The sequence below is a fragment of the Pieris napi genome, chromosome 3 (assembly GCF_905475465.1).
Source record: "Pieris napi chromosome 3, ilPieNapi1.2, whole genome shotgun sequence".
Classification (NCBI taxonomy): domain Eukaryota; kingdom Metazoa; phylum Arthropoda; class Insecta; order Lepidoptera; family Pieridae; genus Pieris; species Pieris napi.
The window spans coordinates 4,368,475-4,387,195 of NC_062236.1; the positions used below are offsets into that span (position 1 = coordinate 4,368,475).

General features: G+C 35.5%; 1 protein-coding gene and 1 non-coding gene across 5 annotated transcripts; one reads left to right on the forward strand and one right to left on the reverse strand.

Annotated features, from left to right (window-relative positions):
- The first annotated feature begins 2,561 nt into the window (after positions 1-2,561).
- Positions 2,562-18,191, forward strand: LOC125063287 (angiotensin-converting enzyme-like). Of its 4 annotated transcripts, none has more exons than XM_047669657.1 (13): positions 2,562-2,675; positions 7,797-8,018; positions 8,886-9,141; positions 9,558-9,701; positions 9,995-10,186; positions 11,623-11,720; positions 12,124-12,296; positions 12,901-13,025; positions 13,256-13,383; positions 14,620-14,834; positions 16,088-16,228; positions 16,623-16,798; positions 18,066-18,191. In XM_047669657.1, exons 2-13 carry the CDS (start codon positions 7,797-7,799, stop codon positions 18,149-18,151), a joined length of 1,956 nt encoding a protein of 651 aa, XP_047525613.1. In that variant the 5' UTR covers positions 2,562-2,675; the 3' UTR covers positions 18,152-18,191. The 4 variants fall into 4 exon arrangements, with proteins under 4 accessions (XP_047525613.1, XP_047525615.1, XP_047525614.1 ...); XM_047669659.1 differs by lacking the exon at positions 2,562-2,675 and adding an exon at positions 3,225-3,354; XM_047669658.1 differs by lacking the exon at positions 2,562-2,675 and adding an exon at positions 3,383-3,491.
- On the reverse strand, positions 8,266-8,384 carry LOC125048502. The gene has a single exon (XR_007116826.1). It is a non-coding gene; the product is annotated as a 5S ribosomal RNA (ribosomal RNA).
- Positions 18,192-18,721: the final 530 nt, after the last annotated feature.

The following is an 18,721-nucleotide window of genomic DNA, read 5'->3' on the forward strand; positions in this document are numbered from 1 at the left end:
TTTATAATATAGTTGTTTACATTGATATACAAAAAACTCAAGATGCACAGTCTCGAATAAAAGTAACGCTCGAAAGTGTCCCGAAACACTATTTCTGTCCCTTTCTATAACAGTATGTCTATAACAGTATATGTTACAAGCATATATTATTGCAAAATCAACCTTACGCGAATTGCTTAAAGTTGTTATTACAACGCAGTGTATACGTACTTAAAGCAATAAAATTTTACGACCGACCGTGGTCGGTAGGACAAGGTATTGAGTGGAGTCGAACATGACTTTTTTATTTACAACTATTTAACATAATTTAAATTTATCCGACTTTTTGGATGCTTTACAGCGTGCGTGGTCACGGTGACTGAAGACAAAAGGTGTTGGATGTTAAATAGTTGTAAATTTATAATAATACATAACTTTAATCCGCTTAAAATGTTTTTTCTATAAATTAAAAAAAAATGTTAAATTGGCTACCTCCTGACCTACACTTTATATAGCGTAAATATATTTGTCAAAAACTACACACAAAAAAGTTCAAAAGTAGATAAATTTATTTATAAAAAAAAACATAAATAAATAACATCGACTCCACTTATTAGACGCGAGACTATTTGAAATGAGCGCACAATTTAGAATGTTGCGCTCATTTTTTGAGGACGTTTTTTAGACGTTGATTGTGCATCTTGGGTTTTTTGTATATCAATGGTTGTTTACCAAGGCCAGAGTGATTAAAATAAAGTGCGTCACTCGAGTTTTAAATAGTGTTGCTTCCGAAATACAGACTACTTTTTATTACCTCTATAAGAAAATAAATACGACGTAATAACACGGACACGGAAGGGAATGCTTAGGTGGTTTGGTAGATCGGATGAATGAAATTGAGAAGCGATTAACAAGTAGGATATATAAGGCACGTGGATGGCGATGTTGGGTTGGGTAGGCCCTATGGTACATACCTGGACCAAATCCAGAAGATACAAGAGAAGGGACAAGTTTAAAGTACCCATAACCGCCGAGCATGCATGGTGAATGTCATGAAAGTGGATGAAGCGAGAGCGGTAGGACAGGTCCGTGGGAAGTGGAGATCCGTGGTCTCTGCCTACCCCTTCGGAAAAAAGGCGTGATGACATAAGAAGTGAATGCAACTCATACCGTAGATTATGTTTAATTCATTATCACTAGGTAGACATCCCTACTAAGTATTATCTTGCCCGGTCTACGCTCTTGACTTGCAAACTGGTAGTAAATGTAAATTTAGAATCAATTTAACTTTTCTGTTGACGTTATAAGTGTACTTGTTTACCTATATGAATAAAGTTATTTTAAGTTTGAGTATAAAATTTGTCAAATAAAAACAAATGAACGAAAGCGTTTAGCGAAGTTAATTTTGACAGCCAGTAACGTTTTAATTAAATGTTCGTTTCGACCTCTTTGGTGATAGTTACAATATACATTCAAATTTTTCCTATTCCAATTTAATCCATTCCACTTTTAACTACTAGTAGTTAAAACAACTTAGCTTAACTTAACTTACTAGCTCTTTTATTTTTGTCATGAAGATGACTTGAAATTGTAGCTTTATTAATATTAAACTATAGTATATAAAGCTTCAATTCAAAATCTACTTTATATAAAAACGAAGCCTTCGATATCTTGTTATTGAGACAGAACAAGAATACGTAAATAAGTTTGCAACGATGGTCAGGATACTTGTAATTAATTTACTAGACAGGTTTTACACCCGAGGTTGACAATAAATATGACATTGTACTGAAATAAGGATAATTCGCGTGAGAAGTGATGTAGTTAGGAATTAACCAGCCGAGTCGCAATTACTATCTTTGCTTAGAATTTTTTGTACTTACGTATATAAGTGGATAGATTCGGTCCTCATAACCCATCAGAAGTAGACAATGAATTACAAATCTAATTATAATACCCTTTCCGTGACTCGAAACACTCTAGACGTCACAATAAATCAAGGGCGTAGAACGGAAGAAAATAACTGGCAATAAACTCTCCGCCACTCTTTTTAATCGCCATGTTTTTTTTACAAAACGTTTGTAAGGAGCTGCAACCATTATACCATGTTCCACATGACATATTAAGTAGGTAATTAATCATAATAACATGAATTAAAAACAAAGACTTGTCCTCTATCAGCAGGAGGTATGGTGAAATAGGAGCACGCACTTACATTCTCGTGGGAACAACACCTTTAGGAAACCGCTTAGCAACGTGGCTAAGTGGTTTCGACGTGTGACTCTCATCCCTGTTATCGTAGGTTCCCCGGCTGTGCAATAATGTAGTTTCTATGTACGCATTTAACACTCACAGGGTTGTGAAGAAAAAACATCGTGAGGAAACTGACATGCCTAAGACCCAAATAATTCAACGGCATGTGTCAGGCACAGAAGGCTGATAGCCTACTTGTCTATTAAAAAAAATCAAATCAGAAACATACAGAAATCTGAGCTAACGAAAAACTAAAACGAAAAAAAAGCAACATGGCTACTACAAAAACTATGATGAATTATTTTTATTCTTAATACTATAAGCACAACACTATTTCGTGCATTAACACAGGATAAAGAGAACAAGACATTATCTTTCGATAACTAAGATCTGTTTATTGATTCTTGCTCAGATATACTTCAGAATTGGGCGTATCAACATCGGTAAGTGTACAAATAGATAATAATAATATAGCTAAAGATTAGTAGTTGACATTGTACTAAGAAATAATTCGCGTTTGAAGTGATGTAGTTAGGAATTCACCAGCCGATACGCAATAACTTTGCTCTGAAATTTTTCTGTTCCTACTTACCTATATAAGAAAATAGTCCATTCGGTCCTCATAACCCATCAGAATTAGACAATAAATTGAGTATATTATATACATTGCTATATTCAAAGGTTAGGTAGAACATTTTATTAATAAAATTGTTAAGGTTTAAGCTGTTTATTCTTTACTAGGATTAATAGTAAGTTTATAGTGGTTGTGCCACGTAATGTCTTCGTATCTACATTAGGTATTTGGTTTGACACATGGTCTCCTACCTTTACTATTGCCATTCCTTTCCGTCACATACAACTATTCGCGCGTAGAGGTGATGGAATGATATAAAGAATCCTGCACAAGGAGTAAACTTGTCAGGAGAGAACTGTCGTTTAGCGCTCGACGTGGTAACATCAAGGTGTCGTCGTTTAGCGCTTGGCGAAGTAACACGTCAACAGACGTGTAACGCTGGCCGTGGTAACACGTGACCAGTTGCTGTGTAACACGCGAGTTGTGAAACTCTCCTCGTCGTGTAAGACACACCAGGAGTCGCCGCGCGACAGTTGCTGTGTATATATGTATAGTCTAAGCATATTCGCAGTAAAGCAAACGTCGTATTACACACTGTATTTTCAATAATTGCATTGGATCGGTCCACGGAGAAAGAAACACCTGCACGACATCATCTCTTTAAGCCAAAAGCGCAGCATATGAGGTATGTAAAATCCTTCCCTCTCTTACTGTTTTTCTTTCAATATTATTCAATTGCAGTGAGAACTCCCTTCTACCGTGTGTCAAACACTTAACGCCTCGCATACAGTCCACTCTTTCGCTTCAGTTATACCGTGCTAGACAATTATAATAATTCCTCTCACATAACGCCATAACGCCTTATATTTAGATGGATTGTGTCGCTATTACTAACCGTAACCATTATCTCAATGCTTACATTTCAAATTCTTCGATCTAGAAATTTGGTTGATCCGCCACACCAATTAGGTCTAAAACAATTAAGAAATGTTTCATAGATTCGTACTTCGTTTGTTTGTTTAGAAAATGCATCTTTTGGTAATAATATTTACCAAAACTGTTAACGCTTAACGATTTCATGCAATACATCACAACTACAGGGGCGAATAATAATTTGCGTCACTATAATTGCGTCTAAAATGAATCGATTCTTTATCAAGCATTGCTGTTAATTGTATTGGCAAATGAGTTGCCAGCCCCGGCCTCAAACGGTTGGATTTTTTTTTGTCACATTTCAATAACAGATCGCGCGCAAAGCCGGTCATTGTCTTAGTGCTTATTCTTCCCCAAACACTGGCACCCTTTTGGACTCTGAATTACTTCGCATTGCCATCAGCATCCGCTTAGGTATGCCCACATGTAGTCCCCATAAATGTCCCTGTGGCTTTGAAGTAAGTAGCCTCGGCCTACATTGCCAAAAGAGTACAGGTTGTTTTTCTCGCCACGCCGTGCCTTGCTCAACGATATTATACGCCTCTTCTCACCGTCAATGTTCCAACAATTTTGGAGCTATCAGACATCGCAAAAGACGATGGCAAGCGGCCGGATGGGATGTTGTTGATCCCTTGGAAAATGGGACGGGCTTTAGTATGGGATGCTACTTGTGTTGACACGTTTGCCCCGTCTCACCTCCTTCGGACAAGCAAAAAAGCAGGCAGAAAATAATAAAAGGCACAAATATAACAGTCTTTACTCCAACTTCAATTTTGTTCCCTTTGGAGTAGAGACTCTTGGGCCGTGGGGTTCAAGTGCACAGGTGCTTATTAAAGATTTAAGTTGGTGTCTAGTATATAGTACCGGTGACCCCAGAGCTGGCACTTTCCTGGATCAACGAATTAGTATCGCAATACAGCGAGGAAATTTTGCCAACGTTAAAGGTACACTGCCACTACACACCTTGTAAATACAGTATACTTGATAGACATAATTAAATCTATCTATCTCTTAATTAACAGTTTTTTACTTAAAAAACAATCTTATTTGGCAGTTTGCCTTGGAAATTAATTTAAAAATTTGTCCGTTCGCTATATCGTCATTCTCATTAGTTTCGGCTCCGAAATACTAACAAAAGGTTTCAAAACTCAAACAAGCATGACAAACAGGACAACACACTAATTCATTTGCATATATACAAATGCCTACAGATATCAGTTTTTGTCTTGAAATGGTTGTGGTTGTATTGCAAAAATGCCCTGTGGATATTGTTCGCAAACTGCAAGAAAGGTTCTACTTGTAAGTTATCAAAACCATAATCTATACTTCTATACTATAATATTATAAAGAGGAAAGGTTTGATTTTTTGTTTGTTTGAAATTAATAGGCTCCGAAACTACTGGACCGATTTCAAAAATTCTTTCACCGTTGGCAAGCTACACTATTCCCAAGTGACATAGGCTATGTTTCATTTTCAAAAAAATTAGGGATGCTTACTAAAACTTGAATAATCTAACCCAAGGTATAAAAAAATAAACAAAAAACTTCCTACAATCGTGTGCGCTGCGAAAACTATTTATGATAGAACAAAATGATGTATTACAATTTTTCAGGACACATCACTATCTATAAAAAATGTCGCGACAGCATGTCTCTATCTTTTATAGTTACGTCACAATAAGCGTCCTTTTATTATTATTTTTTTATTAAAATACCACCGCTAGAAAAGGCTCTTTATTCGTACTTAGGTATTGATCCTTATCAAAATAAATACCAACGTTTCACATTAGCTATACGTACAATTTAATGGCATAACCACCAAAAAAGCATGTTGGATTGGTGTTCTCCTGCCGTTTCTCTTGAATAGTTTACTACTATGTAATATAACAAAAATCTTAGCCACAGCAACGCTTGGCCGAGTCTACTAGTATAGTTTAAAATATTTTAACGTGGAATATTATTGGTATATATAAAATGTCAGAATGCAGACTATAATCCATATACCGATAAATATAATCTTGATATAAGATGATTTCTGTCAGTAAAGATATACTTTAGCCCTTGTTAAATCTTTTAACTCGATAAAGAGAATACTTACACGTTTCCCAGATATTTAATTATTTTGTATTTCCCTACTTTTATTTTTACTCAAAAAGATTCCCAACTCCAATTTAGTCAAACAGGTTTTCACTGCCTTATAAGTTTTTTTTTAAATACATCGTCTCTTCACTGAGACATCATGAAACATTACGGTCTAGCTTAACTTAAGACTTTAAGTGTAACCTTATTTTCTAATAAAGATATTTAACATAAAAAGTAACCAATAACATTAACAGTCTCTATTAACGGGAAGACACTCTGATCTAGTATTTTTTCACTTACCACTGTTTAGCACTTAAAACTAACGTGCACTAGCTTAATAAGTAATCTGGAATTAATTTCGTGCTATGTCTCTTTACATACTTAATCTACCATTAGCGATACGGTGACGATTTGCAGGTGAAAAAACCAGTAGCACTAAAGTGTTCGTCAGCTTTCTGTATCTGCTTCGTATCAAATGAACATGATGGTGTTTAAGCTATTGCATAGATTTTATCGCGGGCTTTGAGCGCGGCGACCGAATCAAGAAATTCCGTAACGAAATAAACCTAACACACGATGATAGGTACGGCCAACAAGCGTTAGAGCGGGACAGAACGCATACTAAGTCTCACATCGGTTTAGCGTGTTAGTCTGAGTCAGGTAGAGTGGTAGATTGAATTAATATCAAAGAATTATAATAGAATTTCTAACTAGCAAGTGGGTCTGTGGCATACAGCTTTTCTTTAAACAAGCAAGTGTTAAACGCGCACAAAACAGTCCATTATTGTACAGCCGGGGTTCGAACGTACGACCTGAAAATTCAGGGTACTATTATATCTTAGCGCTAGGCCTCAAATCAGAATGAGAGTATAAAAATAGTCTGAAACAGCGACTTCACAAGTCTAGGCGTTTCAAACACTTGCGGTACTTTCCTTTGTTGTTCTTTCTGAAATCTTATACTTTTTAAGATATGGATCTCAAGATTTCAATTTAATATCATTACAAAAAGTATATGCAGATAGATTTTGATCAGTATTCTTAAAGATACCTTGACATAGATTAGAGTTTTTTACGGTTGGACTATCACTTATAAGGTAAACAAAATAATGGTTTCAATCAAATCAGTTTGAGCGTTGGTTAAATTCAAATAATTTATGACAAATTCACAATTTTAATTTATCATCGCATAGGTAAGTGAAAAGAATAATAAATGTCTATTTTTCATACGATATGTATATAAATCTTCTGTGCGTGTGTTTGTAATTAAACTCCTCCTTAATGGCTGGAGCGATTTGGATGTAAATTTTTGTGTGTGTTTAAGTGTATTCGAGAATGGTTTAGATTTAAAATTAGATTTTTGAAGTGAAACTTCTATATCGGGGTTGGAAAAAAATTTAGTGTAACATTATTCGGTTACGCGTCACATGTTTCGGTTACGCGTCACATTTGACCGTTACGCGCGTCTTTTTCTCGTCCCTACCACGGTTAATTCGAAGAGATTCTAAACCATTAATAACAAAAATTTATAATAACTATAACAATGATACTAAAAATTATATTACAATTTATGAAATTCTGTAATAATCTTAGTGGTAATAAGGTAAAATGAAATAATTGTATTATTTGTATTCAAGTCTGTGATATTAAAAGCCTTTTGTTAAACTTTATCTAATTTAACTTTATTTAACCAATTTCTGTAAAGTTAGTTGCATATAGATAATTTTTCGAAAAATAAGGTCATAAAGAAGTTTCACTTCTAACGTGTGTACACTAGTACACGCACATTTTTTTTCTTTCTTTTTTTATATATATATGACCCCTAATAGCCTATCAACAACGACGTGTGTATAAAACAACGTCTATCAGTTCCGATAGACCTAATTGTAAAAGGTGCACTACAATACCGTGTTACCATGGTAACCATTTAATAAAGAATAAACATGTTTAGACTTTTATATTTACTATTTTATGACAGATGATGTTCAAAATCATCGTGGAGCTAGCCCTCGTGGGGGCGATCGCCTCGGTGTTCGTCGTCGCAGCCCAAGGCCGTGCTCAAGAAAGGGCCGCTGAGGAAGCATCTGGGCGGGAATATATGAGAACCCTCGACGAAGTCATGGGAAAGGCAAAAAATCGCCTACAATTAGCCTCGTGGGCTTCTGATTCCAATATAACGCAATATAATGATGATAAATTCGTAAGTGTAAACTGTATGTTATTTTGGCCCTAAGAGTTCCTGATTTATTTTCCACCAAAACAATAATTGGCTCGGTTAGCAGAATAGAAAAATATTTATTAAGAACGAAAATTGTCAATAAAAAAAACTTTAGAGGTGTCAAGGGACACCCGGATGGAACGAAATTCCTTTCGATTAATTTATATGTTAATTGGTATCATAACAGTATGATAGATTTTCTCGACACCAATCTTACGACGAAAAAAAAAGCAAATATCACGAGGTGTTCCCAGGCGGTCACCCATCCAAGTACTGACCTCGCCCGACGTTGCTTAACTTCGGTGATCGGACGAGAACCAGTGTATTCAACGTGGTATGGACGTTGGCGATAGTTAGATCGAAAATGTAAAATATAACAACTATAGCAAAAAGTGTCGTTACAACTTTTGGTCTTAATTTATTTCGTCTAGCCCCCTTTCGCAACGTTCGATAACTTCGTTCCAACAAGACTAATGTAGTTAAGTGATTCCAAAAATAATTTTCATTTCTTATCCCTACAAAAAAAAGCCAACATCACGATGTGTTCTCAGGCGGTCACCCATCCAAGTACTGACCTCGCCCGACGTTGCTTAACTTCGGTGATCGGACGAGAACCGGTGTATTACAATAGCAAATAGCAAAAAAGTGTCGTGACAACTTTACAGACTTTTAACGTAAGAATTTTTTCCGTCTAGCCCCCTTTCACAACGCGCGATAAGGAACTTCGTTCCAATAAATAACGACGTTTTTATTCTGAAGCTTGAATTGTCTTTACACCGTCCAATTCTTTGCATTAAGTCTCGACTCTGCGCACTTGACTGATACGATTATTTTCATACTTTCTTCCAGTTACAAGTTTCGTTAGAAATCGCCGAAGAAGAAAAAGAATATTGGAAGGAAACTATGACATACGCGTGGCACGAGTTCTATGACGAAGATTTGAAGCGTATGTTTAAAAAGTATTCTGTTTTGGGTACTTCAGCATTGCCAGAAGATCTGAATCAGAGGCTGATTAAGGCCATTAGTAACATGAAGTCGACATACGCAAAAGCAACTATCTGTGATTTTAAAGACAAGTCCAAATGTGATTTGACTATTGAGCCAGGTATACTGTTGTTTATAAAAATATAATAAGCTTAATTTTGTTAACGTTCAAGTAATACGTATTCGGTCTTAGTTAAAACTCGTAATTAGTTTGTTCAATTTCTCGTTTTTAATCAATACACTATTCATTCATTTGTAATTATAGTTTTTGGACATTATATATTTTGATTATTATTTTTGTTAGCTCAAATAAAATGAAAACTATATTATATATCAATTGATTATTTTGTATACTTGGCGCGGAAAATTTAAAACTTGACGACAAGAACATGGTGACACAAAAAATGTATTTGTTAATTGACGTTAAACGTCGGGATACTATTTGGATATATGTACTATTATTATTAGAGCCCGGGCATATGTTCTGGGTGTACTCACAATTAACACATACATATTAAAGTAACTATTGTTTTTCAGGGGTAACTGATATATTTAGTAGCAGCGAAAACGCTGAAGAGCTAAAGCATGCTTGGTTGGAGTGGCATAAAGCAGCTGGGGCTGCATCTAAATCAAACTTTACGGAATATGTCAACATGTACAATGAAGCAGCGAAACTAAATGGTATTTGTTATAATTTACAATAATAATTTTAATACATACATTAATAGTGGAACTACGTCTGTAGCTCAATTTATCATCTTAATACATTTAGTTTATATTATGCAAATCGGGAGATTCTAGGTTCAATTTTTACAAATAAAAATTACCTTTACATATTACTAAGATCCAATGCAAAGTAGTGTTTGTCTTTGGTGAGTTATAAATATAGCAACGACTCATCTTCGATAATAAAATATATAGCGTTTTCAAAAACTGAAAGCTCGCTATTTCACTCTGATAGTTTTACATTCCAGGTTTTGACAACGTCGCTCAATGGTGGCTCAGCGAGTACGAAACTGATGATATCGAAGAACAGTTGGCCAATCTATGGACGCAGGTCAAGCCGCTGTATCAGCAGATCCACGCATACGTTAGAAGGCATCTGCGACTCAAATATGGGGAAGATGTTGTGTCTGCTAAGGGCCCTATTCCAGCTCATCTTCTAGGTATATAACCAATAATTTGTGCTCCAGTCGAGGTATGAAAAAAAAGCGACGATACAAAGTCGCGTCCGGTTTGATTGTGATTGATTAACGATATCTTCTTCTATATTCTAAAATTATAATATAGAAGATTCTAAAATTAGAGTATATAAAAACTTCTATATTATAAAATACAAGACAATTACGGTGTACATAATGTTTATAATAAAAGTAACAAACTTAAAATTTTTACCTATTGCAATAAGATGCTTAAAAGCTGTTTTTTGGATCCAATCAATAATTCATTTGTTATGTTATGTAGAAATCATAACGTTAAGTATTTTTTTTTTTTATACGAGATGAAAATGCGCTTACGCAGGCCCGCATCAAGGATGTCGAGCTTGACGCGGGGACTGTGGGGCTGGGTCTACACTCAAAACCCTCTGCTATTCAGAGGGGTAGCGAGACCCCACCCACTAAAAACACCTCAGCCCTTCACATGCCCTTAATATGGGCCCTCGGGGTTCGCTAGGCATTCTACCCAAGGGACCCGGGCTTATATCCGACATAGAGAGCTCATTCAAGACTTGCGGTTCCGGGCCACTCGAGGTCGAGCCCCCAGCCTTGAACTACCGGTCAGTCTACGATCATCCCCAGACCTCTCCCTCAATCGCTCAGCTGCCTCCTTCTGCAGCATTACATGCTCACAGAAGGTGACTATTGCACTCCAGGCCTCCTCACTTCCTAGCATAGCTAAAATAATACCCGGTAAAGAGAGGTCCGACCCTATGACCGATACCAGGTCATGACGCTCCCTTGTCCAGGTGACACACTCAGCCACAGTATGCTCCGCCGTGTCATTTGGAGCGCCGGAATGGTGGCACAACGGATGCATCTCCCTTCTAGGCACCTTATGCAGATACCGCCCAAAGCATCCATGGCCAGACAGTACCTGCGAAAGCCGAAACGTCACAGCACCCCAACGCCTATTCACCCAGTCTTTTAAGACTGGGCGAATTGCCCCTATTGTCAATGCACCAGCGCGGGGCGTTGCTAGATCGTCAAACCACCTTTCGAAAAAAAATTCTCTGGCATGACGCCTCATATGCCCCGCTATTTCCCCCCAATGTTAAGTATAGTTAACATGTTAAAAGGTTGGAGTGGCTGCCCACAACACAGGGAATTCTAATGTGGGAGCTAGTGCACTTTATTTTACCTAAATATCATGTTATAGTGTATAATGAAGTTATTCAATCCAATGAAATGGAAAGTTGGACCAGTCATATTCAAAAGATGCGAGCCACCGCGATGTCGAATTTAATTTTACCTACATTACATAACATACATATAGAGATAATTACCTCGCATACGCTTTGGAGTTTCAAGTATTAAATGCAAAAAAATATAAGAGTACCTTAGTTTCAGCTTCGAATATTTCGCTCAAACTTTTATTTTTCTAGGAAACATCTGGGCTCAAACATGGAGCGGAGTTGAAAAATTCACAAAACCATTTCCAGATAAGCCCGACGTTGATGTAACTCACGCGTTCGTTAAGCAGGTATTTCTGACAAATAATTATATATTTAGATAGTAAATAGATTTTTAATAATATTAGATTACTCGGAATATTTTGAAATGAGGTTTACCCACAAAATAGAGCAGGGTTCGTCTCAAGAAGTAATATGTACTTTAATTTGTGGTGTTGTTTAGTTTTCTTTTTTACAGTAATAGATAACTTTTATTCAAATAATCGTCGATCTTCCTAAGAAAATAAACTTTATATAAACGCGTGTGATAATTTTTTAATTATGCTTGTTTTTACATAAGTTATTGTACACTTATAGTATTCAATCGCAAGTAAAACTAAAATACAGTTTTAAACATCAACATGTTACTATGAAAATTTAAAATAGTATATTTTATAAGTGGAAATGGAATAATAAATGTAATTACATTTTCAGAACTACACACCATTAAAGTTCTTCGAAATGTCTGAAGACTTTTTCAAATCACTCAATTTTAGTGGAATGCCCGAGTTGTTTTGGGAGCGGTCAATCATTGAGAAACCAAAAGATGGCCGAGACCTTGTATGCCACGCCTCAGCTTGGGACTTCTTTGATGGAGAAGATTTCAGGCAAGTCCAACATTAATAATACTACCCTTTAGGCCTGAGCCTCAGATTTCTGTATCTGGTCCGCAATCGCTTCTAATAGGCAAGTAGGTGATCAATCTTCTGTATCTGACACACTCCGTGGAATTTTATACTAAGACATTCCGGCTTACTCAACACGTGTTCATGAGCGAGTGTTAAATGCGTACTTAGACAAAGTTCTTTCTTGGTCAGCCGGGGATCGAACCAACGACCTCCGGGATGAGAGTCGCACGCTGGAACCACTAGGCCAACATTGCTCTACAAAGTATACTTAATACTTATAGATCTAATCGAAAGCTCTACTAAAGCTCTTTTCACAGCTTTCGTCTTCCAAAATCGTTAAATACTTTGTACTTAAAGTACTATAATAAGTTAATATCACATTACAGTTAACACAATGGCCGACTCTTAGCGTCCTTAACTTTTATTAGAAAATAAATAAGGGAGACCTAAATTACAGATTCATTTATTATAAGTCAACGTGTTGCAATAATTAATAAATTTTAATGAATTTATTAAATTACAAAGTTTTTGTTGCCGTTGTTGGACCATTCGTAAATGTTTGTTTTTTTAATGATTATTTTAGGATCAAGCAATGCACAGCAATCACTAAAGCTTTCTTTACGACGACTCACCACGAAATGGGACACATACAGTATTACTTACAATACAAAGATCAACCAATCATTTATCGAGCGGGAGCTAACCCAGGTCTGTTATTATTTATCAGAATGAATACATTTAATACGTGTGACATACATTGTTTGAAAGGCATGCTTATGAAATTAGGCAGTCGTAAACAGTTTGTTAGTAAGTTTTATTAGTATTTATTTTTGTATAAGTTTCACCTGGCATAATTAATTTCGTATATAAATGAAATTGTTCGTGTCCGTTCCAAGATAACTGGGCTAAATTTTATACAATATAATACTCGTTTTAAGGTTTTCACGAGGCAGTTGGTGACGTCATTTCCCTATCAGTATCAACTCCAAAACATCTAAAATTGGTGGGTTTGCTCGAAGATGGACCAGATGACAACGAATCTAACATCAATCAATTATATAAAATGGTAATTATTACAATTCCATTAATATCCATTACTTTAGATTGAAATAACATACATATTTTATAAAAGAATCTAACTGTACGACATCAAATTGCAGATGCATAATATATATGAACCAACGTATTCAGTTTTTCATACAAAATCTGATGCACTTTAATGCAATAACATTAATCGTCTTACAAAACTCATCAGCGTGTTTCCATGCAAAAGTAAAGAAATTAATATGGTTAATTCAAATAAATAATATACAATTAAATTGTATATAAATTTGTTTATATTTTAAATTAACATGATGTTGTTTTTATGTTGTTATTCTGGTTAATATCTGTATACGAGCTTGGTAGCTTGTAAATATATCTTTTTAAATTATATTATAGACATAATCAAGATGATCTTCATAGACGTAGAAGGTGTAGTAGATTAGGCATTTAGCGGCCTTGTTTACGATCAAACCGTGTTTTGGACTTTATATTTCACTATACAAGGGGTTACAATTTTTTTTGGTATTTTCACGATTTCGTCAAAGTATTAAGTGTTACCAATCTCCTGGATTTCATTATTTTACGCAGATGCGGAATGTAATACTTGTTGTTTATGTTAACGTAAAATTGTAAATACCGTTAGATTGTAATCTATCTCGCGAGATTATAAACTATCGAAAGATTGTGAACCTCAGCGTACTGCTTACAATTTAACGTATTATTATTCGGTAGATTGTAATCTATCGAAGTGAAACCGTCAAATTGTGAAACGGCCATTTTCTACTTTTCTATTGGTTATAAGAGATGTGACATTCTCGTTTTCTATTGGTTATAAGTGATGTGACATTCTCGGTAAATTAATCGAATCGATTATTTCCTCATTTGTAAATTTTAAAGTTAACCCTAATTTAACCATTACTTGTCAAATGTAGGTACATACATTACATTAATTTCATATTTCAATTAGTGTAGGGTTCCGAAAATTTTGAAATTATTCAAAAATAATCTATTTTTTAAAAGTGAAAATCGATTTTTGTATTAGATTTCGAGTTTCAGTTGAGTTTCACAATTTGACGGTTTCACTTCGATAGATTACAATCTACCGAATAATAATACGTTAAATTGTAAGCAGTTCGTTGAGGTTCACTATCTTTCGACAGTTTACAATCTCGCGAGATAGATTACAATCTAACGGTGTTTACAATTTTACGGTGACATTTACAAGTCTTAGTTTCTTATTTAAAAAATCAAATTTCAGGGTTTATCTAAAATTGTGTTCCTACCGTTCGGCTATCTCTTGGACCTGTACCGCTACGGAGTATTTCGCGGCACAACTTCACCAGAGGAATATAATTGTCACTTCTGGCAACTGAGGGAGTCCATCCAGGGTATAGAGCCTCCAGCACCGAGGAGTGAAAATGACTTCGATCCTGCCGCGAAGTACCACGTATCGGCTGATGTCGAATATATGCGGTAACTTATTAATTAATCATGGGAATTATTTAATTATAATTACATATTTAATAATTAGGTGCATTTCCAAAACGTAGTTCCATTTACAATTGATGTCTTATTATCTATATATCAAAGTAAAAATGAATCGCAAAATATGTTGCTAAGCGCTAAACTCGAAGACGGCTGGATATTACGAGTATTTTTTTTATTTATTCCTTCCTTCGAGAAAGGTTTTTATACGAAGGAAAAACCTAAAAACAAGTTTTTACTCGGGAAACGAGTCGGGGTATCATAGCAGAGTGTTCCATTTATTGGTATGAAGCTACTAAAAAGTACAAAATTCGCGGGGGCAGCCCTGCGATTCTATAACTCACTTTTCGAACTCACACAGCGGTTTTCGCATCGGCGGTCGCTCTGAAATCAGTCGTGAAGCAGTCATTTTATGATTTGGCATTCTGAAAAGGTGGCTTGTAGTTTATTGTTTATTAGAATGCCAAATCATAAAATGACTGCTTCACGACTGATTTCAGAGCGACCGCCGATGCGAAAACCGCTGTGTGAGTTCGAAAAGTGAGTTACAGAATCGCAGGGCAGCTAACGATAAATAAAGCGGAAAATTTAAGGGTTGCTGTGTTGTGTCAGGGTGGTTTGAATGTTAATGATATGTATTTTAAGGTAGTTTCTGTAATAATGTATTTAATTATATTATTAATAGATATTAGTGCACTGTTGGACCGGTGGCTTCGGCGTGCGACTCTCATCCCTGAGGTCGTAGGTTCGAACCCGGCTGCGATGTGGCGGTACCAATGGACTTTATTTCTGTGCGCATTTAACATTCGCTCGAGGGAAACATCGTGAGGAAACCGACATGTCTTAGACCCAAAAAACAGCCGACAGCGTGTGTCAGGCACAGGAGGCTGATCACGTACTTGCCTATTAGATTGAAAAATGATCATGAAACAGATTCAGAAATCTGAGGCCCAGATCTAAAAGGTTATAGCGCAACTGTTTTATTTTATTAATAGATTTTACGTTACCTACATTAAACTACTAGAAAAAAATGCTTTGTATAATTTTTAATAGGTTAGCTAACTGCCTCCGTGGCTGCTGATTAAAGGATTGGGGTTTCGGATTCGTTGCCCAGTGAAACAATATAAATTATCGTCACTAGGCCCAAGTTTGTGTGCTTTAAGCATATCTCGGAACAACTAATAACGATAAACATTGATATACAAATTATCATTTATATTGTTTATTACATTAATTTGCAGCTACTACATCTCGTACATAATACAGTTCCAATTCCATCGCTCTCTATGTCAGTTGGCTGGACAATACTCTCCAGGTGATCCCAGCAAGCTCCTCTCCAACTGTGACATATACAAAAGTACTGCGGCTGGTAATGCTTTGAAGTATGTCAAATTGTCTTAATATTTAGAATTAGTAATAGTAATATTCCCAACCAATGCACAATTGCACCCTTACTCATAAAAGTCTCAATTTTTTTACTTAACATTTTTACAGACAAATTTTTCCACTTTACATACACAAAAGGAATGTCTAAAAAAGTGCTTAAATCGCCACAAATTTCACTGGTTTTTTTTAAGCAATAGAAGGCAAACGGGCAGGAGGATGTTAAGTGGTACGCCGCCCATGGACTTACATTGCCAGAAAGCTCGCAGGTGCATTGCCGGCCTTTTAAAAATTGGTACGCTCTTGTCTTGGTTCGGAAATACTTCTGTGGATCAGTCCCACGCTCAGTATAGCATACGTAAATTTAATATACTAAACGATAATTTTGGATAGGGACATGCTGAAACTCGGCTCCTCTCGACCATGGCCTGATGCAATGGAGGTTCTAACGGGTCAGCGAAACATGGACGCGAGCGGAGTCATGGAATACTTCCAGCCTCTTCATGACTGGCTGAAGGCGGAGAACGAAAGGACCGGGGAACACATTGGTTGGGAACCTAGTACTGTTCGTAAGTATCATAATACGTAGAACCTCGTTAAGTCGAACCTCGATAAGTCAAAAACCTCCAAATCTCGAAAAAATGTTTTGTTCCCTTCCCTTAAAACACCAAAACCTCCATTACTTGAAATCTTGACCCTCTGTTAATCGAAATAATCACTGAGTCCCTCCAAGCCATTTTGGTACATATTTTCACTCTATAACTCGAAAAATTAAATTTGACCTCTGTAACTCGAACTTTACAACTTGATCATTTGGAATTTATTATCTCTATTGTTCGTACAAAAATAAGTTACCGACTTTAAGAACTTGCCGACAATGTGAGTACACTATTGTTTCTTAGAAAACATTTTAGGAGTATACAATAATATTTATGACTCATGGAAACACGTGTTTGCTTGCTTTGTGTCAGGTGTTCAATTTTGATTCCCTTTGAAATTTAGCTAAGCCAGTCATTTGTTTTCGACTTAAATACTGTCAGAAGTAGTTTGGTTCTACTGCAATACACATCAATTAGTACAACAGTTGACATGAGTGCTGTGAAACGTAAACTAAAAACTTTGAGTCTTAAGAATAAACCTCAAACTGTTTATGTCGAATCAAAATCCGCCTAAGTCGAAATCCTCCATAAGTTGAAAACTCTATAACTCGAATTTTTTGGCGTCTCCCTTGATGTTCGACTTATAGAGGTTCTACTGTAATAATACGGCTGGAGTGGACTCAATTCCGTACGTCTCTTGTAACTATGGTTACCATTCATACATGGAAATAACACTGTAACCATGGTAACAGACTTTGCTCACTAGGTGTGCTGCTTGCATAAAAGTACCACAGTGGCAAATTTGACTTCATAAACCGTCTTTTTGCTAAAGATTCGTGTTGATTTTACTGAATAATAAATTCAAATTCAAATTCAAAAATCATTTAATCATATTGGTAACACTTTGTACACTTATGACTTGTCTGTAAAGAAATACATATAAATGCTTCTAATTTTACATTTAGTGCCAGTTCTCAAATCAAGATACATATTATATAGTTTAGTAAAACTGCCACATCTTCATTATTTATTTTGATTATTTTTTATTGTGATGTATTTGATGTATTACAAAAATTCTTAACACATATATAAACTGAACTTCAAATGCTCCGAAATTGAATAGAAATATATGTGTGTAGACTTTTAGTTCATATTAAAACTAAGTCCAGCAAGTACATAGTATAAGTATCCCATAATGTACATATTTTACGAAAATTATTATTTTTTTAAATTTCAGAATATTGTGATCCAGAACAAAGAAACTACATGGATCAAGGAAGGCTTGCTAAAGTAAACTATTTAAAAAAGGATCCATTGAAATAGGACGTTCGCATAGTGTAATACAATAAAGTTATAAGATTTATTTTATGTTTTCATTTAGTTTTCTCCATTCTTTTTTTTTCATTTCTAAGCAAATTCATGTTCAAAAATTTTAGGAAAGTAGCTAAGTAGTACATAAACGGTAAACCTATTGGAAATATCACAATTGTCTGTCTCTATTCCACTTCCTCCTCTAGTTACTTACTCTACAAACACCCCTTGTTTTTTTTATTTAATTTCCCTTTTATGTAAAATAAATTTGCCATAAAAATATTATTACACTAAAAATACCTACGAAATCTTCTAGCTAACGAAAACTTTTTTCCAAAACTTATTTTATATCCGTTTATTATATAATGTTCGTTGTTGAATCGTAATGATGACATAACAATCGTTCTAAATCAATTCTAAATTTCGATTTCAATGGCGGGAAGTCGCACAATAAAGCGTTACGGATGCAGCCGTGACCTAGCAAATAAAAAACTGGAAAACAGAACTAAAATATAGCCTACAACAATATAATATAAATCTAAAATAAGAGCCGAAAATTGCAAGGGTTAGTTACGTTAGTTA

Excerpts from the sequence above, each read along its gene's own strand:
- LOC125063287 (XM_047669656.1), top strand. The coding sequence starts at position 4,994 with ATGCCCTGTGGATATTGTTCGCAAACTGCAAGAAAGGTTCTACTT. Across the intron at positions 9,142-9,557 it reads TGATTTGACTATTGAGCCAG|GGGTAACTGATATATTTAGT; the intron begins GTATACTGTTGT and ends ATTGTTTTTCAG. Across the intron at positions 13,026-13,255 it reads TCGAGCGGGAGCTAACCCAG|GTTTTCACGAGGCAGTTGGT; the intron begins GTCTGTTATTAT and ends ACTCGTTTTAAG.